The sequence below is a fragment of the Rattus norvegicus genome, chromosome 18 (genome assembly GCF_021556685.1).
Source record: "Rattus norvegicus strain SHRSP/BbbUtx chromosome 18, alternate assembly SHRSP_T2T, whole genome shotgun sequence".
NCBI lineage: Eukaryota > Metazoa > Chordata > Mammalia > Rodentia > Muridae > Rattus > Rattus norvegicus.
Genome location: NC_141551.1, coordinates 6,783,659 through 6,810,556, shown reverse-complemented (window position 1 = coordinate 6,810,556; position 26,898 = coordinate 6,783,659). Strand labels below are relative to the sequence as shown.

At 42.0% G+C, this 26,898-nt stretch overlaps 1 protein-coding gene and 1 long non-coding RNA gene across 4 annotated transcripts in view; both read left to right on the top strand.

Annotated features, from left to right (window-relative positions):
- The window catches only part of Chst9 (carbohydrate sulfotransferase 9), a 283,410-nt gene extending 278,006 nt beyond the window's left edge, over positions 1–5,404 (top strand). For 2 of the 3 annotated variants that reach the window (XM_087592584.1, XM_087592585.1), the window contains one exon: positions 2,895–5,404. In XM_087592584.1, the coding sequence (XP_087448710.1) occupies positions 2,895–3,962 (1,068 nt within the window). In that variant the 3' untranslated portion in view covers positions 3,963–5,404. 3 annotated transcript variants of the gene reach the window in all.
- A 3,761-nt stretch (positions 5,405–9,165) lies between these two features.
- On the top strand, positions 9,166–10,425 carry LOC134482912 (uncharacterized). Its single transcript, XR_015643109.1, has 3 exons — positions 9,166–9,275; positions 9,399–9,533; positions 10,197–10,425. It is a non-coding gene; the product is annotated as an uncharacterized LOC134482912 (long non-coding RNA).
- The last annotated feature ends 16,473 nt before the right edge of the window (positions 10,426–26,898 follow it).

The window sequence follows — 26,898 nt, the reverse complement described above, 5'->3', positions numbered from 1 at the left end:
ACTTACTGTGAATTAAATGATGAAGAGCCAGCTATGTCATATGCCAGAATCCTGAGAATGTAATCAAAGTCACTAAAGTATTGTACAATAGCAAACAACAATGAGCTGGATAGTTAGGCAATGGTGCTCTGAGAAATAATGAGGTGGATCAAGCAGGGTTCATGCATGTGAACTGGAGAAGTCTTCTGTTGAAAATGGGGTGGGTAAGGAGCTGAGTTCACTGCATGGCAGCCACTAAGAACAGAGACAAAGGTGCAACGTCTGAACAAGGAACCAGAATCTTAAAGACACGGAACAAAGACCAGTGGCAGGAGAAAGGTGAAGAGACTCCACATAGCACGTTTCACAGGAGCAGAGGACTCTCTGGGAGCTATCCTGGAAACAGAGTGGACGATAGGGCAATAGACCCTTAGGTCTTGGACCAAGGGACACTAGGATCCAGACAATGGGGTTCCATTTACTTGAGACAATGTGAAGTGAGCAGAATATGGTGTTCCAGTAAGAAAAAAATATAAGAAATAAACATTCTAGAATGTTTATTCTAAAGCAGGAACGGGAATTTGATGACCACAGAGAAAGTCTAGAGGGCACTGCAGACACTGATTTGGGGGTGGGGGGTGGGGGGTGTTTATGAGGCAAAATTGTAACAGAGACACACAAATTTCAGCATATAGTAATGACTAACTGAGTAATCTTGAAATTCAGTTCACCATGGAGATAAAATGTTACTACTTTACTGAAATAACAGTAGTTATAACTTTAATTATAGACAATAGTAATGTGTTTATAGTGATAATAGAGACATTAGTAGTTGTGGCAGCATGCTATGGTCCTATGTGAAGCATTTCTCATGCACATCTGCCAATAACTCTGTGATCTTTCAAACCTACAGAAAAGTCATATATAATTGATGACAACTTTATGGACCATAAATCATTGATCAGAACAAAGAAGGATTTGGGGCTTTGAAGAATCCTGGCAGTCTCTAGATAAGAAAGAAGATAAATAGCTCTAGAGTTGAGATCTCAACTAGATGGCTTAACAATTCAGATGATTTGAGGAAGTTCTTTTATGAGGCTACACAAGGAGATGTATAGTGATTGGAAATTACCCACAAACTCCTATTTGCAGTCTTATATTTAGGTTGGTAAAAGCCCACTATACCCAAAAGTGACTCCAGTTCTTATCTCTTTGCTCTGTCACTCAATAAGTAGAAAATCCTAATTATCTTTGAAAACCAAAGTCCATTCATCCACATAATTTAAGGTCAACTACTATCAGGTATAGACCATCCTAGACACAAGGAACACAAATGCTGCATATAAGAAATTCTTCCCATTTTTCCCACCTGTAGTCTGGTCATTTCATACTTTACTCTTTCCTTACATTATTTATTTGTTATATTTCCCAATAACATGCTAAAGACACTAAACATTTATCATCTAGTTTTTCCAAGTCTAAGTGAGTCAAGCCTGCTCTCAGTTTAGAGCCCTCCAACAGCTTCTAAGCTTTCTCAGAGTAAAAGGAGTTTTGTTATTATTAGAGATAGCACATATAAATCCCAACTTCTATGGCTTCTCTTTCCTAGCCAAGTCAAGAGTTGTAGGAAGGAAATAATAAAATGATAGCCTCTTGGAAAGTGGGCTAGTGAGACAAGAGGAAAAATAACCTCAGCATTCTTTAGATGCGATATTACACAGTAAGACATCAACAATATTCTATATTCTTAACTCTTTCTTCAAGTAGGGAAGATGGACAATTCCATACATTAAGGAAATTATATGATATTGAGACTATAATTCTCACATCATTGTGGTAAATAAATTGAAAATAAAATATTTTTCAAGTAGCTAGAAATGCATGCTGAAAGGGACCAGATATAGATCTCTCCTGAGAGACACATCCAGAGCATGTCCAATACAGAGGTCAATGCTAGCAGCAAACCACTGAACTGAGAACAGGACCCCCTTGGGGGGGAATTAGAGGAAAGATTGAAAGAGTTGAAGGAGCTTGCAACCCCATAAGAACAACAATGCCAACCAACCAGAGCTTCCAGGGACTAAACCACTACCGAAAGACTATATATGGACTGACCCAGGGCTCCAACTGCATATGTAGCAGAGAATAGCCTTGTTGGGGCACCAGTGGAAGGGGAAGCCCTTGTTCCTGCCAAGGTTGGACCCCCAGTTCAGGGGAATATGGGAGGGCAGTAAGGGGGATGGATGGGGGGAATACCTGTTTGGGGGAGGGGGAGGGAATGGGGGCTTATGACAGGAAACCGGGAAGGGTGATAATGTTTGAAATGTTAGTAAAGAAATATGTCTAATAAAAAAAAACCCAGAAAAAAAAATATTTTTCAAGTGAACAAATACATCATTCTTGGTAAATGCTGATGAAAGTATAATGATTGTTAGGCTAATTTTATCACAATTTTTCAGTTGTATTTTATGAATTGGAACTGTACTATACATTTCAAAGTGCCTGCCCCTAAAACAACAAAGACTGCTGTTGAAATATAGCTCTGGATTGCATGTCCATTCAGTACTACTACTTGGAAATAACAGACTCAATGGTGCCTCAGGAATCACTAAGACACGAAATGATTGAGATCTGTTTCATTGCATTGCTAACAAAATCAAGGCAGAATCTTCTAGTCTCTATCTTATAGATGCTATATTTTTATTTTCTATCATTAGATCTTCTGTGAGAAATCTTACCGCAAAATGTATACTCAGCATACCTTATGACGAATATGCAGCACGCCTTATGGAATTGCTCCTGCTAGCTTGTACTCAGTGTGCTCTCCTCTATAATATGTGAAAGTAAAGATGCTAAGGTCTTTATCCACACACTTGCGAATGTGCATCCAACATGTCTTCTTCCTATTTTAACAGAACTCCGAGGTTCACATACCCGAAGATCTAAAGAAGAAAGGGGGAAATCTGCTCAACCTGGGGAGACCCACTAGGGTTTTAAGGAAGAGCAGCCATTCCCAAAGGGAGAACCGAGCTCCTGGATCATCAACTGAAACGTATCAAGGAGCTAAGATTCGAGTTTTTCAGAAACCCATCCTGATGTACTGGCCACTGGCCACTCAGCCCTTAAATAAAAGTTCAGTCCAAGGCAACAAATGGAAGAAAGCAGAAGCAACCCAAGAGAAACGTAGGTCCTTCCTTCGTGAGTTTTGCAAGAAATATGGTGGAGTAAATGATCCCAAAGCCAACATTTTTCATATAGTATCCAGGATATATGTAGAAGACAAACACAAAATCCTGTACTGTGAAGTACCAAAGGCTGGCTGCTCTAACTGGAAAAGAATTCTGATGGTCCTAAATGGACTGGCTTCCTCTGCATACAATATCTCCCACGACACTGTGCACTACGGGAAGCATCTAAAAACACTGGATAGCTTTGACTTAAAAGGGGTACACATGCGTTTGAGTACCTATACCAAAGCTGTGTTTGTTAGGGATCCCATGGAAAGATTAGTGTCTGCATTTCGGGATAAATTTGAGCATCCCAATAGCTACTACCATCCAGTGTTTGGGAAGGCAATTATCAAGAAATACCGACCAAATGCCACTGCCAAAGCATTAAATAACGGATCTGGGGTCAAATTCAAAGAATTTGCCTACTATTTGCTAGATGCTCAACGTCCAGTAGGAATGGATATTCACTGGGAGAGGGTCAGCAAACTGTGTTATCCATGTTTGATCGACTATGACTTTGTAGGGAAGTTTGAGACATTAGAAGAAGATGCCAATTACTTTCTACAGTTGATTGGTGCTCCAAAAGAGTTGAAATTTCCAAACTTTAAGGACAGGCACTCCTCTGATGAAAGAACCAGTGCCCATGTGGTGAGGCAGTATTTAAAGGACCTGAGCGCAGCCGAAAGGCAACTCATCTACAACTTTTATCACTTGGACTATTTGATGTTTAATTACACTACTCCACATTTATAATTTGCATTCATTTTCTAAAGCCCTGCATAGACTTAATGATGATGGCCTCAAATCAGCTACTGTAATTGTCCTACAATTCTCTGTATGGAGGAAATTTAGCTAAGTGAAGTTGTCTTGATTGAATGAAGTTTCTTTTTTAACCAAAGAGTATGACAGCAATTGGCACAAAGTTATTGGAAAATCATCTCAAAGAGACATGTAAACAACTTGATGTGCTTTTAAATGTTGGGAAAAGAGTTGTTTTGGCATTGTAGCTTATACTGTGGAAGCAATAACCTAGCCAGCTGTTACATTCACCAAGGAAGCCTCTTGCATGTAAAATAAAGGGGTCAAAATGGCGAGGATTGTGTATCCAAATCCTGGCAAGCATTGTGATATGCATGAAGCAGTGCTTAGCAGTCTGTGGCATTTACAGCAAATGATTGGATGGTTTTCTTATACCCTGAATCTTCATATCCTGTGATGATAAATCCATTTTTAAACATTTGGGCATAGCACTTTACTATTGATCTGGAGGCATTCTGTGATTTACAATAGAGAACAGAGCAGACAAACAGATGAAGCCATGACTTCTTTAAAATTTAACAGCCAGTAAAAATGCACAGCAAACCGAGATCAAAACAAAAGCCACCTTTCTCTTCCAGGAAAAACTTCAGGGGGATTGATTTTTCTTGGGTTTGAGCCCTCCGTGAAGACACAAAATGAGCACGACCAAGCAGATCCTCACTTCTAAACATCATCAGATAGAAATGTGCTCTTAATTCTGCTTTAATTGGGAAAGGGACAATTGTTTCAGGATGGAATAATCGTCAAAACCAAAAGTTGCCATTCTGAATACAGACCTCTAGCAATAACAAAGGTTTATAAGAACATTATTTGAATCAAAGCACCATGTGCGTAGCTTTCTATGTGGAATACACTCTAAGAATAGCTTTTGTTTGCAGCCTAATTATTCAGCTTGGGAATGACTTTTTAAGAACTAATACACCACTTCAAAGACAGGTCATGTTCTAGAGAGTCAACATAACAAGAGCCCCTAGAAATGTTTTTAATAGGCTTATGAATAAGCAAATTAAGGTATTTCCTTCTTAAGTTTAAATACTCTATACTAACAAAGTCAAATACCATTGCATTCAAATATTAAATCAAAGTCTTTGGAAAATAGAACCATGTGTCACCCTTCTGAAAGTTGTAATGTACTTTGGAAATTTTTTCTAAGGGATCTTAAATTTAAAGACACGTTCAGATGAGAAGTGCCTTTTAATTAGTTAACTACTACCCTGACTTAAGCAAACCACATGTCAATCAAATCCTGTTAACATGTCTTTCTTAAACATGTTTCTCTTTCTAAGCTATCACATTTGATCAGTATTCAGCTATGTCTTGCAAAGAAAACTATGTCTTAATATTTGAATATTAATAGACCAAGGTTATTACAGTCATACGTGTCTCGTTTTGATTTTCCATTTCATGGGTGAGTATTCATGAACTGCTTCATTCTGTGCACACACCCGCCTTATCTCCTCTATATCTCACTGGAGAGGGTAAACTGCAGTGGGCCAAGTCATCGAAAGTATTAAACTTTCCACCCCACCCTTTGACTACTTTTCCATCCCATTTCCTTATGCCTCTAGACCATAAACGTAAGCTGGGTAACCTAAATTATATAAATTAAAATGTTGCTGTACTGGAAAGAGTGGATTCCTTGTAACTTAGAGACCTTGAAATTATCTTTTTCTGGAGAGAGCGAAAACAAACATTACAGAGACCTGAAAGTTTATTCTTGTACTACGTAGAGCTCATTGTATTCAGAACCCGCTACGAAGGCTGTTTCTCAAAGGCATTTCTAAATAGAAATAAGAAACAATGGTAACAGGAACATATATATATGCCCCTCACTTTCATAGCTCTGAGAAGGAGAAAACTGAAACTATTCTGCATTACCATTTCTCATACCCTGGAGGAGGAGATATTTATGTACCCTATTTTAAATGACAACGACCTTTGGCAGAGGAGAGTGAGAGAGAAGGGCAGTGCACAGCGTTCGCTCCAGTCGTCGCGCTGGAACTCTGCTGTGAGATGCTGCCACTTGACCTGTCACTTTGCCTTTTGCAGTTCTAACTACCTACCCTCTTCAACCGCAGTACAGAAATATTAAATGGAAACTTTTGGAAATTGACACCTCATATGTTTTAAAATTGTGCACCCTCCTAAGGAATCTCACTTCCTTCTATTTCACCCGGACCTGAATCAGCCCTGTACCCGGTGCATCTGTGTTGTTGATGCTCCCTGCATGGTGGTAGCCATTGAAGTCCTCAAATTGACTTTCACCGGGATTGCAGTGTTCTTGCTTAAGTGCCTTTGTGTAAGAGTGGAAGGCTGCATTGAAATGCCTGTATCATTGACCTTACGTCATCCCATCAGGCAAGTATTTCCTCGCTTTACCTTAGACTAGGTGAGAGCATTTCAACAAGAAGAGTAAAGAAACACAGAGTGATAAAACATTGCCATAAATTTCATAATATACTGTCACAAAAGTTCTCTTTTATTGATTATTAATCTCTTACTACATATAGTTTATTAATTAAATTTCTTCACAGGCATTTATGTATGAATAGGAAAACAGCAACCTGTATGGGTTAGGTATTTCCTGTATCTCCAGATATCTACTGGGGAGCATAGAGCACACCTGCCATGGATAAGAAAGGACAAGTCCACTTACTCCTTTTCTGACTCTTCCTGCCTATATGACCTGTAGGTCACTCTTCATTCCTTTCTCAGGTAGACTGTCCAGCTGACACCCCACACACTTGTGCATTCAACAGACCAGGTTTGAGGTTTTCTCACTGAGTAACAACCTGCTGTAGAACTTCTTCTTTGTATGGCTCTATATCAGAGCCAGAGAAACTGACCGTCATCCTCGAGCTATTGTTATATTTAGGTATATAATTATCATCATAATATAATAATTCATCCTGATTTAATCGTATGTATTCACATATGTACATATATGTGCATATATAATATAGTAATTCATGCATCCACCTTTACTGTCCTCCTTGTGGGCCGGTTCAAGTTCACATTCATTGTATCTGCTTGTGTACACAAATCCATGTGTGTGCACCAGTGGACAAACATAATTTCATGAGTGGAAGGGCAAGGGGACCAGTCCAGACTCACTTTGCATATGTCCCATTTTACTGTCAGTGTGCATGAGGTGTGACTGCACATCCTCTGATGAACCCTTCAGTACCTGTTTGCTCTAATACTGGGCAGTTGCTTGCTGAACAGACTCTTGGTTCTGCTGTTCTTGTCTGTGAGTCTTTTTATTTCTGGAGCTTAGGACCGAACCCAGGGCCTTGCACTTGCTAGGCAAGCACTCTACTACTGAGCTAAATCCCCAACCGACAGTGAGTCTTAAAGTGTAGTTATTTAACCTGGACACCACCAATGCATAGGCACAATTGATGTGATTGGCCCAAAGACTGCCACAGTCTTTAACAGGCTGTGTCAGTACAAAACACCCACTTTTCCGATGTTTGCATATGTGTTTGGAAATATCCGTTAAGTCAAGGGATATGTGAAGCCATGTGCTAGCTTGTCTGTTTCACAGTCTATAAAATATTCCCCAGCAATTCAAGGACTGTTTGGCTGACCTTCATAATTAGAAGGAGGGGGAAATCTTGCACTTTCTGAGAACTTATTCTTCAAAAGGTTTTAGCTTTTAAAATACATAGTATTTAGCCAAGAGCCGTATATAAGCAGACACAAAATTTTAAATGTCAGAGTAGCTTTGGTACGTTTCTGGAGGAGTTAGGAGAATTGGGGTCAAATAGACTGTGTCATAGTAAGCCTCTCCTTGCTGTGGCCTCTCATTTGGTGTCGTAGGGCATCTTCAGTCCTGGGCCTCCCTAGCATGTGGAGAAGCAGAGGCATTGTCTACAGCCAGTGTCCACAGTGCTTTCTGCTATTTCAGAAAACAGGAATCAGTAGACTCTAGAGTCCCGCTAGAGACTTTAGACCAAACGCAACTCCATGTAATTCTATTTTAGGGCAATTCCTCCTCTATTATAATATCAATAATATCATTATCATACAGATCACTTTTCCATATTTACTGTGCATCAGGCACTCTTTAAAAACTTCCTATACGTTTATCTGTTTAGTCCGCCAGACAATCCAGCTTTAATTGACAGTACAAGCTGCTCCCTCTCTTCCCATGCACAATAAAAGGAACTGAAGCTCAGTGTGGTTAGTTGAGCTGCCAGAAGACACACGGGCAATAAGTGATTAGCGAGCCAGCAAGCCCGCTAACAGATAGAAATTTTCACTTTCTCTTTCCTTGATGTGCAGAATAGTTAAAAGTGAAAAATATATAGTGTAATCTTAAAGAAGTTTTTGAGACAGGATTTCACTATGCAATGATGCCCACCCTGACCTCAAACTCACAGAGATCTGCCTGCCTCTTCCTACAAGTGTTGGGAGTAAAGGTATGTGTCACCATACCCAGAAGAAAATATTTGGAAAACGTTTGTAACTGGCTGGTCACCCATCCCTTCACTCCTGCTGAGTTCAGCTGGCGGGTTCCATCATTTAGGAGGAAATGAGTCTTTGGCATCCGCTGCATTTTGTAAAACTACACTCACTCAGAAAAATCATACTCTTGGAAAAGTAAAAGTCCGTGGAACAAGTTTAACCCAATACTAACACTTTCTTTTTTTTTTTTTTCATGATTAATTCTAAATAAGTCAAGGTCAAAGAGGACAGCGAGTAAACAGAAAGCTCAGAGCAACTTTCCCCACATGGGCAGACAACTAATTGTCCTGTGTAATGGCACGAATAATCTACCACAGCCGCATTTTTGGTATTGCAGGAGTGAGTTTATAAAGTAAATAGCAGGCCAAAATAAGAGAGGAGGGTGGGATAGGGAGAGGGGGAGGGGGAGGGAGAGGGAGAGAGAGAGAGAGAGAGAGAGAGAGAGAGAGAGAGAGAGAGAGAGAGAGAGATAGAGATATTACACTAGGTGCTCAAAGCACCCAACAGAAACCAATTGCCTTTAAGGCAGCCAGCTGGAGTTTCCAATCAAGAAAGCCCTACTCAGAGCAGATGTCCTGTCAGGTGAATGATGAAACAAATACAAGAATATGACATCATCAAGCTGAGCATTCACAGCATCACCTAGATCCTGAGTGGGGAAGTTAAGGCAGTTGGTTGGAGTTCCCAGTTGAGCTTTCTTTCCGTGGCTGAGCTGAGCTTCCCAGGACTGGATTTTCAGCTTCTCCTTCCCACTGCAGGCATTTGTATCATGGATGAGTAAGCAAATAGTAACAGTAATAGTAATAGTAATAGTTCGGACGGTAAACCTTCTTCCCTCTTCTCAAGGCCACGGCATTTTACTTTAGGACTGTTTGCTGTTCTCTTCCTTGTCTGCCATAGATAAGAGTGGGCAGGAGGGCAGCCCATCCCCAGACAAGGGACTTTGAGGGAACGCTATGAACCAAACTCGATTAGGTCTGAAACCGAGGGCAATCCCACTTCCAGAATCAGCTTCTCAGTGAACTCAAACAGCATGTAAGCACTTACAATATAATATCCATAATACTGAAGGTGGTTCTGACTCAGAGTGAATCACACTGAAACCTCAGACTCCTGTGAGAAAAAGAGGCCATGATTTTTTTTGTCCTTAGTTATCCCCAGAACCAGCTTTGGCATCAGATACACCTAGACACAGGAATATTGTAGAAAAGAAATGCGTTTGAGGGAAGTTAGTATAAACAAGCACTGAGCTAGAGTGAAAGGGCTTCCCCTGGGAACACTCTGCCTGAACAAAGTGGAAGGAAGTTCAACAGAACTCAACTCCCATCCCTCAGAACTGCTACTGTCTCTCTCACTCACCTCCCACTATCTCCTGTCCAAACATGGCAACCTATTCAAATCCATGTAATCCATCCTCCCTACCCATCTCTAAGCCTTAGCTCACATCATAGGTACCCACAATGCTCTCTTCTTTATGTAGCTATATGTATGTATAGCTATACACTACGGTCACCATAATTCCACAAGGAATCTCTTTAGATCATTTTAAAATCCCATCTCTTTGTTGACAATCAGATCTGAGGGAAAATGCAAAATTATTCTTGCTTCAAGTGATATGCATCAGATCAATGCCGACATTTCTTTCTTTTTTTTTTTCTTTACTGTCTGTTTCATTGTCATTTGTACTACTTCCTACAGACATTCGACTTCTGTCGTCAGGGCTGGCAGCATGGCTCAGCAGCTAAGAGTGCTTGTTGGCCTTGCAGAGGACCTTGGTTTGGATACCAGAACACACACGACAACTCACAGCTATAAGCACAGTTCCAGAAGGTCCAATGCCAACCTTTATCACCTTTAGGAACTTCACAATACAGTATATGTCCATGCAGGCCTAGAAATAAACAAATATATTTTGAATTTTTTTAAATTTCTGTTGTCATTGGAATGTATCGTGGCTTTTCCAAAATCTGTGTCTTTTCCGAGTGGGAAATATGTATGCACATTTGACACATTCTGCACTGCATGCAGCAAAGTAGGGCATGGCTAGCCTCTATAACAAATATCTCAGTGCTAAGGTTGAGGATCTCTCTCTTAGTGTATATATCCACTTAATTACAGGCTCTTAAAAGACCATCTGGTCTAGAGAGAACTAAGTCAGAGTAACCAAAGAGAGACATTTTGTTTCCTTGAGCCTTTAAGTTTGTTACGTGAATGACTTACACTAGCCCAACTTAAAAGTGGACCTCATTGGTTACATTATACAACATTAAGGTTTTAACACTTGTAACAAGTCCCAGAAGGGAAATTCTGCTCCTTGCAAATAATTCTCACTTAACCTTCAGAAAACCACTAGTACGTACAACCTGGAAGGTATCCAGAGAGATCGATGAAGCACTTGCCACACAAAGATCAGAACCAAAATCCAGATGCTTAGCACCTGCATGAAAGCCAGCAGGCTTGGTGGCCAATCCGTACTCAGCACTCAGGAGGTGGATACAGAAGGTTCCCAGAACTAGCAGACTAGCTAGACTAGCTCTGTTCATCAACAGACTCTCTCAGTAAACAGAAAATACATGAGCAAAAAAGATGACCAATGTCAATCTCACACATGAGGTCATATATGCAACACACACACACTCACACACTCATTCTCTCTCTCTCTCTCTCTCTCTCTCTCTCTCTCACACACACACACACACACACACACACACTCACACTCATTCTCTCTCTCTCTCTCTCTCTCTCACACACACACACACACACACACTCACACTCATTCTCTCTCTCTCTCTCTCTCTCTCTCTCTCCCTCTCTCTCTCTCTCTCTCTCTCTCACACACACATTTTAAAAAGGGGTACTCTCTGTTGATTGTCCACAGGCACTCTGGACTCTGGGCTCTGGCATGTGAGCCCGAAAGCAAACTTGCTGCCATCTCTCTATTGAACATGGGTAAATCCTCAGGGCCAGCAGAAACCAGATCACTTTTACTTGCATCAGCAATGGAGGTGGAAAAAGTGGATGCTGTGGCAGCTGAAGTGCCATATGAGTCCTTTTCCCTGGTGGAAATAACCTGGGGGGTGGAGAGGGGTGAGGAGGGCCAGGGGAGAATCAGAACAACCATAGGAGATATCTCCAACAGGTAAGCTACTTGCTAGCTGTGCTAGACGTATGCTCTTAATTCTAAAATAACAACAACAAAACAAAAACAAAACAAAAAGGCTCTTCTGTAAATGTCTATGCATTTCCTTTGTCTACCCTAACTCTAATACTTCCCTCCACCCCATAATACCCAAAGCTGGAAATAGTAGACCAACAGACTCTGTCCCCCCAGACATGCCAATACTCCCGTGCTGGTATTGTGGCTTCTGTTCCGGAGCCATCGTGGCAAGAAGGGAACACCTACATCTGTTTCCCTAAGCAAAGGCGAGAGCTCCTTCTGTCATCTCAAGCGTTCCTTAACTCGTCTGTAAGTCATCCACCTAGGAGAAACACGTAGATCTCCCGATTTTCTATTCAATTATATTTTATTCCTCTTGGGAGAAAATGCAAAAAGCAAGCAATACAAACCGACAGATTTTGATCTGTAGAACAATTCACTGTGTTCATCTCAATAACAGACAGTAGAAAAATGTCTTATGCACATGTGATCAGTGACATGAACAGCCTGCCTAGTTTCTTATGAAAGTGGGATTTTAGTCTACTCTACCCACATAATAAAGGAGGAGCCTGAGTGTCAGGTTAATAGCCAGTCCAAAGAGAGAGCTGAACTTAAGCCTCTGACTCCAAAGACCACACAGCAGTCCACAGACAGATTTAGGAGCAAAGGTATTCGGCATGGCCTGCAATACATTTGACTTAAATCTGTTAATTGCCAATGCTATAACACTAGAACTCTTTCATCAACAGTCACAGATTTGTTACCCCAATCCATTTGAAAATAACTAAGACAGGCTGGTTAGCTGGGGCTCCCTCCTTCCCCACTCAGCCTCTCACTCCGCATGCCTGCCCCACCCCTCCCACAATGCACTTCTCATCATGCCTTCTTTCTTCACTCACCAGGCTTGCAGAGGAGTGGCTACTGCACATGGTCCTTTATAGAGGCATTTGTATTGTGCAGTAAAGGGGCCTGCATCCTCCCCTAGGATGCTCTTCAGTTTTTGGTGCCGTACCAAGCGGGCTTTCCACACAGACGCCCAGCATTTGCAAGAGTCTGTTTAGACCACAAGAGATATTGGGAGAAGTCCATTTGTTTCTCTGGCGTCTTTTCATCTTCGCTGCTGGGTGTGCCTGATGACAGCACTTTTGCAGTTCATTCACTCAACAGAAACAAGGCATTTTCTGATACCCTTGGGGGCTTGGGTCCTAGGGACAGGCACTGGCTTCTGCTGATCAAGCCAGATTGCTTTTCTACTTTGTTATTTGAGAGAGAGAGAGAGAGAGAGAGAGAGAGAGAGAGAGAGAGAATGTGAACTTACATGCAATTCCATACAGAGGCCTGAAGCGAGGCTCTGAGCCCCTGGGGATGAAATTTTAGGGGAATGAAGTGACTCAACATGAATGTGGCAACCTTGCCCTTCTGCAAAAGCTGTGTGTGTGAGTCGTCTCAAGCCATCTCCCAGCCCCTCAGACCGCTTTTCATCATTTGTCATTCACAACCCCTAGTCTTTACTCTGAAAATGAGCAATTTTCCTGATTAACTTTGAAAATTCTGTTTGTGAATTCCCTGTCCCCTGAGATCTGTCGTCATTCTGTTGACCTCAGAATCCCTGGTGACATCCACTATTTATGTGTCTTTACTGAGAGCCACAGCACTTAGAGAGCTAGTGATGTGGTTCCACACATCTCAACACCGTGGCAGACCACATACTGCCTTGTTTCATTCATTCATTTATGCAAAACATTTTCAAAGTTTAGAAATACATTCAGAAATGTATGTGGAAGTGCACTCGGGGGCTGGTATATTGTCAACTTAAATTGACAATATTATTAGGTTGACTAGTCCTTAGGGAATTTAAACACTTGTTAGATCTATTAAATTTTTTAATAAAAAAATCTAAAATCCTATCCAAGATTCCCTGAATCAGGGTCATTATGGCACCCAGTTGGAAATTGATTAACTGTTTCCTGGACTGATCCTTATAAGTATCAAATCCTGGAGGTCAGTGTGTGTGTGTGTGTGTGTGTGTGTGTGTGTGTGTGTGTGTGTGTGTGTGCATGAAGTGTATGAGTGTGTGAGTATGTATGTGTGTGTGAGTGTGTGCACGCGTGCATGAGAGAGAGAGAGAGAGAGAGAGAGAGAGAGAGAGAGAGAGAGAATGAGTGTGCGATGAAGTGAGTTATGGGGACTAGCTACACTAGCTCTGTTCATCAAGAGACTCTTTCTCAGTAAACAGAAAATATATGAGCGGCCGCTGCAGAGAGCCCGTGGGGAGCACCCCACGAGCGAACCTGAGCCTCGGGACCACAGGTAAGACCAAATTTTCTGCTGCAAGAAAGCTGCCTGGTGAGCTTGGGACACAGGAAAGCAGAATTTCTCTAGGACCGGGCACGTTCTGTGTTTACCGGAAGTCCCACACCCGCGGATCCCGGCCCGCAGCAGCTCTCTGCTCCCAGACCCTGTGAGAGAGAGACCCAACCGCCTGGTCAGGTGGGCACTCCTGAGGCTGCAGAGCAGAAGAGACCACCAACACTGCTCACCCCTGCCCACATCCCTGGCCCAAGAGGAAACTGTATAAGGCCTCTGGGCTCCCGTGGGGAAGGGCCCAGGAGCGGCAGGACCCCTGTGCCTGAGACACCGCCGGAACCTGAAAGAAACAGACCGGATAAACAGTTCTCTGCACCCAAATCCCGTGGGAGGGAGAGCTAAACCTTCAGAGAGGCAGACAAGCCTGGGAAACCAGAAGTGACTGCTCCCTGCACACACATCTCAGACACCAGAGGAAAAAGCCAAAGACCATCTGGAACCCTGGTGCACTGAAGTTCCCGGAAGGGGCGGCACAGGTCTTCCTGGTTGCTGCCGCTGCAGAGAGCCCTTGGGCAGCACCCCACGAGCGAACCTGAGCCTCGGGACCACAGATAAGACCATATTTTCTGCTGCAAGAAAGCTGCCTGGTGAACTCAAGACACAGGCCCACAGGAACAGCTGAAGACCTGTAGAGAGGAAAAACTACACGCCAGAAAGCAGAACACTCTGTCCCCATAACTGACTGAAAGAGAGGAAAACAGGTCTACAGCACTCCTGACACACAGGCTTATAGGACAGTCTAGCCACTGTCAGAAATAGCAGAACAAAGTAACACTAGAGATAATCTGATCGCGAGAGGCAAGCGCAGGAACCCAAGCAACAGAAACCAAGACTACATGCCATCATCGGAGCCCAATTCTCCCACCAAAACAAACATGGAATATCCAAACACACCAGAAAAGCAAGATCTAGTTACAAAATCATATTTGATCATGATGCTGGAGGACTTCAAGAAAGACATGAACACACTTAGGGAAGCACAGGAAAACATTAATAAACAAGTAAAAGCCTACAGAGAGGAATCGCAAAAATCCCTGAAAGAATTCCAGGAAAACACAATCAAACAGTTGAAGGAATTAAAAATGGAAATAGAAGCAATCAAGAAAGAACACATGGAAACAACCCTGGATATAGAAAACCAAAAGAAGAGACAAGGAGCTGTAGATACAAGCCTCACCAACAGAATTCAAGAGATGGAAGAGAGAATCTCAGGAGCAGAAGATTCCATAGAAATCATTGACTCAACTGTCAAAGATAATGTAAAGCAGAAAAAGCTACTGGTCCAAAACATACAGGAAATCCAGGACTCAATGAGAAGATCAAACCTAAGGATAATAGGTATAGAAGAGAGTGAAGACTCCCAGCTCAAAGGACCAGTAAATATCTTCAACAAAATCATAGAAGAAAACTTCCCTAACCTAAAAAAAGAGATACCCATAGACATACAAGAAGCCTACAGAACTCCAAATAGATTGGACCAGAAAAGAAACACCTCCCGTCACATAATTGTCAAAACACCAAACGCACAAAATAAAGAAAGAATATTAAAAGCAGTAAGGGAAAAAGGTCAAGTAACATATAAAGGGAGACCTATCAGAATCACACCAGACTTCTCGCCAGAAACTATGAAGGCCAGAAGATCCTGGACTGATGTCATACAGACCCTAAGAGAACACAAATGCCAGCCCAGGTTACTGTATCCAGCAAAACTCTCAATTAACATTGATGGAGAAACCAAGATATTCCATGACAAAACCAAATTTACACAATATCTTTCTACAAATCCAGCACTACAAAGGATAATAAATGGTAAAGCCCAACATAAGGAGGCAAGCTATACCCTAGAAGAAGCAAGAAACTAATCGTCTTGGCAACAAAACAAAGAAAATGAAAGCACACAAACATAACCTCACATCCAAATATGAATATAAAGGGAAGCAATAATCACTATTCCTTAATATCTCTCAATATCAATGGCCTCAACTCCCCAATAAAAAGATATAGATTAACAAACTGGATACGCAACGAGGACCCTGCATTCTGCTGCCTACAGGAAACACACCTCAGAGACAAAGACAGACACTACCTCAGAGTGAAAGGCTGGAAAACAATTTTCCAAGCAAATGGTCAGAAGAAGCAAGCTGGAGTAGCCATTCTAATATCAAATAAAATCAATTTCCAACTAAAAGTCATCAAAAAAGATAAGGAAGGACACTTCATATTCATCAAAGGAAAAATCCACCAAGATGAACTCTCAATCCTAAATATCTATGCCCCAAATACAAGGGCACCTACATACGTAAAAGAAACCTTACTAAAGCTCAAAACACACATTGCACCTCACACAATAATAGTGGGAGACTTCAACACCCCACTCTCATCAATGGACAGATCATGGAAACAGAAATTAAACAGTGATGTCGACAGACTAAGAGAAGTCATGAGCCAAATGGACTTAACGGATATTTATAGAACATTCTATCCTAAAGCAAAAGGATATACCTTCTTCTCAGCTCCTCATGGTACTTTCTCCAAAATTGACCATATAATTGGTCAAAAAACGGGCCTCAACAGGTACAGAAAGATAGAGATAATCCCATGCATGCTATCGGACCACCACGGCCTAAAACTGGTCTTCAATAACAATAAGGGAAGAATGCCCACATATACGTGGAAATTGAACAATGCTCTACTCAATGATAACCTGGTCAAGGAAGAAATAAAGAAAGAAATTAAAAACTTTTTAGAATTTAATGAAAATGAAGATACAACATACTCAAACTTATGGGACACAATGAAAGCTGTGCTAAGAGGAAAACTCATAGCGCTGAGTGCCTGCAGAAAGAAACAGGAAAGAGCATATGTCAGCAGCTTGACAGCACACCTAAAAGCTCTAGAACAAAAAGAAGCAAATACACCCAGGAGGAGTAGAAGGCAGGAAATAATCAAACTCAGAGCTGAAATCAACCAAGTAGAAACAAAAAGGACCATAGAAAGAATCAACAGAACCAAAAGTTGGTTCTTTGAGAAAATCAACAAGATAGATAAACCCTTAGCCAGACTAACGAGAGGACACAGAGAGTGCGTCCAAATTAACAAAATTAGAAATGAAAAGGGAGACATAACTACAGATTCAGAGGAAATTCAAAAAATCATCAGATCTTACTATAAAAACCTATATTCAACAAAATTTGAAAATCTTCAGGAAATGGACAATTTCCTAGACAGATACCAGGTATCGAAGTTAAATCAGGAACAGATAAACCAGTTAAACAACCCCATAACTCCTAAGGAAATAGAAGCAGTCATTAAAGGTCTTCCAACCAAAAAGAGCCCAGGTCCAGACGGGTTTAGTGCAGAATTCTACCAAACCTTCATAGAAGACCTCATACCAATATTATCCAAACTATTCCACAAAATTGAAACAGATGGAGCACTACCGAATTCCTTCTACGAAGCCACAATTACTCTTATACCTAAACTACACAAAGACACAACAAAGAAAGAGAACTTCAGACCAATTTCCCTTATGAATATCGATGCAAAAATACTCAATAAAATTCTGGCAAACCGAATTCAAGAGCACATCAAAACAATCATCCACCATGATCAAGTAGGCTTCATCCCAGGCATGCAGGGATGGTTTAATATACGGAAAACCATCAACGTGATCCATCATATAAACAAACTGAAAGAACAAAACCACATGATCATTTCATTAGATGCTGAGAAAGCATTTGACAAAATTCAACACCCCTTCATGATAAAAGTCCTGGAAAGAATAGGAATTCAAGGCCCATACCTAAACATAGTAAAAGCCATATACAGCAAACCAGTTGCTAACATTAAACTAAATGGAGAGAAACTCGAAGCAATCCCACTAAAATCAGGGACTAGACAAGGCTGCCCACTCTCTCCCTACTTATTCAATATAGTTCTTGAAGTTCTAGCCAGAGCAATCAGACAACAAAAGGAGATCAAGGGGATACAGATCAGAAAAGAAGAAGTCAAAATATCACTATTTGCAGATGACATGATAGTATATTTAAGTGATCCCAAAAGTTCCACCAGAGAACTACTAAAGCTGATAAACAACTTCAGCAAAGTGGCTGGGTATAAAATTAACTCAAATAAATCAGTTGCCTTCCTCTATACAAAAGAGAAACAAGCCGAGAAAGAAATTAGGGAAACGACACCCTTCATAATAGACCCAAATAATATAAAGTACCTCGGTGTGACTTTAACCAAGCAAGTAAAAGATCTGTACAATAAGAACTTCAAGACACTGAGGAAAGAAATTGAAGAAGACCTCAGAAGATGGAAAGATCTCCCATGCTCATGGATTGGCAGGATTAATATAGTAAAAATGGCCATTTTACCAAAAGCAATCTACAGATTCAATGCAATCCCCATCAAAATTCCAATCCAATTCTTCAAAGAGTTAGACAGAACAATTTGCAAATTCATCTGGAATAACAAAAAACCCAGGATAGCTAAAGCTATCCTCAACAATAAAAGGACTTCAGGGGGAATCACTATCCCTGAACTCAAGCAGTATTACAGAGCAATAGTGATAAAAACTGCATGGTATTGGTACAGAGACAGACAGATAGACCAATGGAATAGAATTGAAGACCCAGAAATGAACCCACACACCTATGGTCACTTGATTTTTGACAAAGGAGCCAAAACCATCCAATGGAAAAAAGATAGCATTTTCAGCAAATGGTGCTGGTTCAACTGGAGGGCAACATGTAGAAGAATGCAGATCGATCCATGCTTATCACCCTGTACAAAGCTTAAGTCCAAGTGGATCAAGGACCTCCACATCAAACCAGACACACTCAAACTAATAGAAGAAAAACTAGGGAAGCATCTGGAACACATGGGCACTGGAAAAAATTTCCTGAACAAAACACCAATGGCTTATGCTCTAAGATCAAGAATCGACAAATGGGATCTCATAAAACTGCAAAGCTTCTGTAAGGCAAAGGACACGGTGGTTAGGACAAAACGGCAACCAACAGATTGGGAAAAGATCTTTACCAATCCTACAACAGATAGAGGCCTTATATCCAAAATATACAAAGAACTCAAGAAGTTAGACCGCAGGGAAACAAATAACCCTATTAAAAAATGGGGTTCAGAGCTAAACAAAGAATTCACAGCTGAGGAATGCCGAATGGCTGAGAAACACCTAAAGAAATGTTCAACATCTTTAGTCATAAGGGAAATGCAAATCAAAACAACCCTGAGATTTCACCTCACACCAGTGAGAATGGCTAAGATCAAAAACTCAGGTGACAGCAGATGCTGGCGAGGATGTGGAGAAAGAGGAACACTCCTCCATTGTTGGTGGGATTGCAGACTGGTAAAACCATTCTGGAAATCAGTCTGGAGGTTCCTCAGAAAATTGGACATTGAACTGCCTGAGGATCCAGCTATACCTCTCTTGGGCATATACCCAAAAGATGCCTCAACATATAAAAGAGACACGTGCTCCACTATGTTCATCGCAGCCTTATTTATAATAGCCAGAAAATGGAAAGAACCGAGATGCCCTTCAACAGAGGAATGGATACAGAAAATGTGGTACATCTACACAATGGAATATTACTCAGCTATCAAAAACAACGAGTCTATGAAATTCGTAGGCAAATGGTTGGAACTGGAAAATATCATCCTGAGTGAGCTAACCCAATCACAGAAAGACATACATGGTATGCACTCATTGATAAGTGGCTATTAGCCCAAATGCTTGAATTACCCTAGATCCCTAGAGCAAACAAAACTCAAGACGGATGATCAAAATGTGAATGCTTCACTCCTTCTTTAAATGAGGAAAAAGAATACCCTTGGCTGGGAAGGGAGAGGCAAAGATTAAAACAGAGACTGAAGGAACACCCATTCAGAGCCTGCCCCACAGGTGGCCCATACATATACAGCCACCCAATTGGACAAGATGGATGAAGCAAAGAAGTGCAGACCGACAGGAGCCAGATGTAGATCGCTCCTGAGAGACACAGCCAGAATACAGCAAATACAGAGGCGAATGCCAGCAGCAAAACCACTGAGCTGAGAATAGGTCCCCCGTTGAAGGAATCAGAGAAAGAACTGGAAGAGCTTGAAGGGGCTCGAGACCCCAAAAGTACAACAATGTCAAGCAACCAGAGCTTCCAGGGACTAAGCCACTACCTAAAGACTATATATGGACTGACCCTGGACTCTGACCCCATAGGTAGCAATGAATATCCTAGTAAGAGCACCAGTGGAAGGGGAAGCCCTGGGTCATGCTAAGACTGAACCCCCAGTGAACTAGACTATGGGGGGAGGGCGGCAATGGGGGGAGGGTTGGGAGGGGAACACCCATAAGGAAGGGGAGGGGGGAGGGGGATTTGCCCGGAAACCGGGAAAGGGAATAACACTTGAAATGTATATAAGAAATACTCAAGTTAATAAAAAAAAAAAAAAAGAAAAGAAAATATATGAGCAAAAAAAGACGACCAATGTCAATCTCACACATGAGGTCATATATGCAACACACACACTCACACACTCATTCCCCAAGGCTCGCTGGTCCTGGTCAAATATGAATGATACTAAAGCCCAGTCTTCCCACTTTGTCATTTGGTTAACAAGTTAAAAGTCCCCTGGCTCAGAGGCCGGTCAGCGAGCCTTGGGACCAAAGTCCTCCGGGATACTGAGCTCTCAGAAGCAGAATGCTGGCGCCTGGAGTCTGCCAAGTACAGGAACTGGAGCTGAAATGATGAAGTGAGTTATGGGGACAGCGAGGGGCACTGCCCCAACTTTGTGAAAGCCTTCAGAATGAAATGGGGAAATGGAAAGTTTCCCCTGTTTGAAACACAAAAGACAAATGGGCCTTTAAGGGGTGTTGGCAACTCAACTGCACACTGAGCACAGTGAAGACGCTGAGTTTCTCCAATAAAAAACAGAAAGCTCTTTTCAAATTGACCTAAGATGATGGAAAATGGAAAATATTTGCTATTTGGGTTATTAGTTTGAGAGTGAGCGCCCCAGGAAATATTTTGCAATTTAACTTAAATGACAAAAAAAAACATACTTTTTCTTGGGCTTCATTAAAGGTTTGTCTCCCCTCACCTTTTGATTGAACTATACAACCTAAGCCACACTGGACCAGTTCTGACTGACACACATAGACAGCCTTTTCATCTGCTTCCAATTACGGTTCCATAGCATGAACTCTCACCTGAACCGTGAGGCGGGGAAGCCTCAGAAAAGAAAGCTGATTTTCTTTTCTCTTCTTCCTTGAGTGTGTGTGTGTGTGTGTGTGTGTGTGTGTGTGTGTGTGTGTGTGTGTACATATGTGTGCGTATACATGTATATGTGTGCATGTGGAAGCCAGAGCTCAACCTCGGTTGTTATGTCTCAGAACACTACCCACGTTATAGTGCTATGAATTTTTTATTGTTTGTTAAGACTGGGTCTGCCATTGGCTGGAGCTCACCCGTTAGCCTAGGCTACATGTGAACCTGTCATTTGCCTGAATCCCCCAGTCTGGGATTACAAGTGTGCACCATCACGATAGGCTCTCCGGCAATCCCTAATGTGGATTCAGAGAATCAAATTCAGGTCTTCCTTCTTGCATGACAAGTTCTTCACCTATTTAGTTACTTCTCTAAACCCAAGCTTAAACTTTTTGTTTTTAATTTATTTTATTTTTTTAATTGTGTGTGTGTGTGTGTGTGTGTGTGTGTGTTTGTCTCTGCCTGCAGGTATGTGAACATGGATGCAGAGGCCCAAGGAAGCCAGAAAGAGTCATCAGACCCCCTAGACCTGGAGTTACAATCGTTGTGAACTGCCCAAAGTAGATGTTGTTTGTGAGCAGCATGTACTCTTATAGTAAAATATATTTTTAAAAAAATCCCATGTGGGGTTCCTTCCCACCTCAATATTTTCTTGCTCCCAGATGAAAGACACATGCCGTCTTATATTGTAATATCCCTCCAGCAGCACAATAGCTAGACAATGGCCAACCCCCCGCATGCTGTTATAATCTGCCTGTTATCCATACACCAAGTTATTACTTAACTGTGTTTCATCTGGGCTGCTCTTAGCTCCAATTAGGCAACCTTCTGGGCTATGTTTTCTTGGCCCCTAGGCCATGGCGGCTCTCTTCTCTCCTGTACCTCTTCTCTATGCCATGGTGGCTTCTTTTTCCCTCCCTTCTCTTCATGGTCTCAAGTCCAGGAAACCGAAACCTGGCCTATGCCTCTTCTTCCCAACTATTAGCTGCTGGCATCTTTATTTACCAATCAGAATTAAGTAGGGGCAGGGACTCTCGGTGTCTTATGCGGAGACTTTCTCGCCTTTGGGGTTTAGCATCAGAGTGCAAGCAGCATTAGGCCAACCCTCTACACCACTGAGCATCTCCATCCCCTACCACATCAACTCTGAGCACACAGTTCATTAAATACAGGCCAGTTGTCCAACCACCCCCCACCCTCCATCTATGTGTCTCAACCTCACGGTACTGTACCCAACAGCTGGGTTAGTCAACACACACAAAGAAGATTATTTTGGCACTGAGGTTTGGAAGTGTGACTGGTTACTCGTGTTGTTTGAGGGCCTATGACCAGGCAGCCCACCAGGATGGAGGTTCACATATAGCTGAGATACAAAAGAAAGATGAGTAGGACAGCCCAGGCCTCTGTATCCTCTCTAATATCAAGGATTTCCTATCAAGTCCCAACCTCTTCAGTTTCTATTCCATTGTGGTGTCTCTGCGAAGGCTACTTAACCTTTAGGAAGGCTCCACTCCCTCCCTGCCTTTTCCTCATATAGACACATGGTTAGCAGCCTCATGCTCCTGCCTCCATGCCTTCCCCACCATAACGGACTAAATCGTTCTATTCCTAAACTGTCAGCCAAAATAAAGTCCTGCTCCTTAAGTCATCTCTTCTGGAGATTTGGTCAAAGCGATGAGAAAAGTAAATACTGCAAAAGCCATTGACAGAAAGCATTCATCTTCAAAAATGGACACTCTGCCCTCTGAACAACTCTACTTCCCCCCACCCCATAACCCTGGCAGCCATCATTCTTCTCTCTATGTCTAGGAATTTGTCTACCTTAAGAAGATTCTCAGGGTTGGGGATTTAGCTCAGTGGTAGAGCACTTGCCTAGCAAGCACAAGGCCCTGGGTTCGGCGGTCCCCAGCTCCGAAAAAAAAAAAGAAAAGAAAAGAAAAGAGAAGAAGAAAAAGAGAGAAAAAAAGAAGATTCTCATGAAAGGGGAGTCACATAGCATTTATTCTCCTCTCTAGCCTATTGCGCTTAGTTTAATGTCCACAAGGTTCGTCTACGTGCCATGAGTCAGAACGCCTTCTTCTCTAAGGCTGAGTAGTATTCCATTACATGCATAATTCTCTTCTCTAATCTACTCTACACATGCTGAAAAGACAGTGTACAGCACCAATAAACTCCTACCACAAGCATTTCACTAAGCTCCTTATTGCCTGGCCTCGGGGTTCACAAAACTGTAATCTCTTTCCAACTCAGTCAACTGTGTCACCTCCACCACTGGCCATCCAAGTCGAACCGGAACATTTCCTGAACACGTCACTCACTGGTTCCCCTAGTTTCTTACACTATTTTCACAGCACCGTTTTCTCTTCCTTCTCTGAGGACTTTTTCCTGACTCCTGAAATAGGATACTAGCCAGTGACTTCTGTCAGTTCTTTTCTCCCACTCTGCCTAGGAATCTGCCATTCTCCTGGCTTCAACGCCATCCTTAGGCTGATAATTCCAAATCAGTTTTTGCAGCTCGAGTGTAAGTGGACCATGTTTGCATGTATGTACATGTGTGGCAGAGGTCCAAAGATGGCATTGAGTCCCCTGGCCCATCGTTTATTTTCACCTTATCTGCTTAAGAGAGGGCCTGTCAGCGAACCTAGAGTTAGGCAAGAAGACCACAGCAATCATCCTATCTCTGCCCCTCCCCCACCCCAATGTGCTGGGCTTATAGGAACTGCAAGGTTAGGATTTTTATGTGGGTGATGAAAAATTGAGCTGAGGTAATCATGTTTGTGCAGCAAGCACTCATACTCGCTGAGCCGTCTCATCAGACTCATCTGTCGAGGATTCTGACTGTGCTTTCCAACTTCAGTGAGGAGCCCATTGGCTGTTTGTATGGTTCCAGTGTGGAATGGACTCTGCCAGTTCAGATGCTTGAGCGGTCAGTGGTGTTTGGGAAATTCTGGAACTCTGGGGAGATGGGACCTTGCTGGAGAATGTAATGTCTTCTATGAGCCTATGAATGTCTTCTCTGGATACAGCCAGTCTCTCCTGTTTCTCAGCTTACTTTCAGCAACCCAGACAGGTCATAATAACCCAATCTTGTCTGGGCGCCTTGTCTCCCAGGCTTACTCATGCTATTTCTCTATAAAAGCACCAAAACACCCCCTGCATTTGTCTTCTCAGGTACCCCCTCCCCATGCACAGCTGAGGAATTCACTGCCATGCTCTGGGCATCCCTGTGATATGTGGAAGCAATATACTATATTATGGTGGTTCAGAACCTGACACTTGACATCAGTAAGAACTGGATTACACCTTCAACTTTCAAATCCTGTAACTGATCTCTCTTCTCTGAGTGCTAGTTTTTTCCTATCTAAGAAATCAAGGTAGCAATGCTAATTGCATAGAGTAGGTATAGGGAAATGCAAGTGAGTGTTCCGTAGGTATTCTATAAATCACTACTGTTCCTGACATCTTATTACCACCTCTGCGTGCTCCTATCTCTGACATTCTATCACTGTAATTGTTCCAATGTCACCTGCCCCCTCAGTAGATTCATTCCTTCAAGCCAAAGCATGGGAGTTGTTCCTCTTCGTAACCCCCAAACAGACCTTGCTAATATTTTTGGAAGAAATGATGCAAGGACAAATATATGTGATTTGTGGCACAAAGATTTAGGATCTTTCCTAAGGCTATATTATCACAATAGGAAGTGTCATATATTTTGAGTAGATTCCAAGTTACTTCTTGTTGACCAGCAAACCTTAATGAACATATCTAGCTAAATATAATGCTTTCGGGTGTTGACTCTCTTTGTGAGATAATATTTAAAATAGAATAATCACACACAGAATTAAGCTATTAAGGCAAAGCCCCATTACCACATTTACTATAGTCCCTTTCTCTCCATTATTTCTATGTCTAGACTCAACTGAATTTATATCCCCTCAATAAGCCATGCTCTTCCCTGCCCTGAAGCTTTTTGATGTGCCTGGGACACTGTTTGTCAATCTTAATGTTCCATTGTTGTTTGGAAGAACCCTGCAGAAACCCAAAATTGGGCAGAGTCATTCAGAATTACTTTTCTAAATCTACACCATGTTCCCACTTGAGAATGAAGGGGTTCCTAGTGTTAGAGGAAGTCACACCTTCATTCAGCACTGAGCATGTAGCCCACACGTAGTAGGTTATGTCCACTGATAAATGGACTGAGCTCTAGATATCTTTTGCTTTTTGAAGATACTGGCACACTGATGAGAGATTACAAGGAGTTATCTAGTCAAAGCATAAGGCTAAGTCCAACTACTTTATGGACAGTAGCTATAGATTCATTATATAACAGAAAAGACTGTTAAGAATTAAAAAAGTCTTCTATGTTAACCAAAACAATAGCAGGCATCATTTAACTTGGGACGTGAGTGAAAGGGGCTCAAGAGTGACGTTCTCAGCCCACACTGCTAGTCAGTGTCTCCTCTAGTCCAACAGCCCCATCTACTGAACTCCTGATAAGCAATATTCATTTCTAGAAATATTCTAGAATATTTCTGGAACAGGTATCAGTCATGTTTTCTGTAGTAATCTAAATATGTACTCCTAGTGACCTTGACATGTTTCTTTGCTGATATGACCTGCCAAACTTCACTGCCCATCCCCCAAAAACTTTAATGACTAGTAATCTGTAATTGCAACGGTAAACATTTTATTGACCCTCTACTAATGAAAGTGTTTTGATAAAACTTACAAAATATTCTCCAGTTTCTACTTTCCACCCACCTAATATAGGTATGTGTTGTATGAACTCTGGGTACTGATGTATGGTGCCTTCCCCTTCCATTTAGTTTCATTAATAGGTCTTCCCTGAATACTCCCCACACAGCAGCTTTGGCAGAAGAGGTGGGATGCTGGGCTAAATTTCCCCTTAGTCATCAAAAACTGTCCACCATTCTGTGCAGTGAACCCCGCTGGCAGAGCCAGCACCAGGAGGCTGACCTGGCAACAGCTGGGCCACATTCCCAGAAGTCACTCCTGTACCCTTTGCCAGTCTCACCAGGCCTGCTGTATCTGGCTGGCTGGCTGGCTGCCCCTCACATTCATTTCTCACCCTCCACTGCGCTCCTTCAAAGGACACTTGTAGTCTGCATTTCCTAGGTCAGCTCAGTCTACTCCAATGCATGGCGTACTATGAAAGCCAGAGCGCTTTTGACAGCTTTCATGTAACTCCTAACTCCTGAAGTGACAGAAAAGATTGTGCTGGAAAATCAGGGTCATAGTCAAGCTAATCATGACAGAGCCGAAAGCACAGCATTGATAGCTCCTTAACACCAAGGTCGAAGCCAAGGTCAAAAACACTGAAACCTAGAATGTGGACCCCTTAACTCAAAGAATCTGAGAATCTTAAATATCAACCCTAGTGAAAGAAGCTATTTCAAAAAAAAAAAAAACAGTTTTACTATCCACAGAGACCACCCCAAAGATAGAAGGCAGAGATCATAACATGCTTGTTTTACTTGAAAATCTCTAGTTTGGGCTGGAAATGTGGCTCATTAGATAAAAGTACTTGTCATGCAAGTATAAGGACCTGAGTTCAAATCCTGAGAGCCCA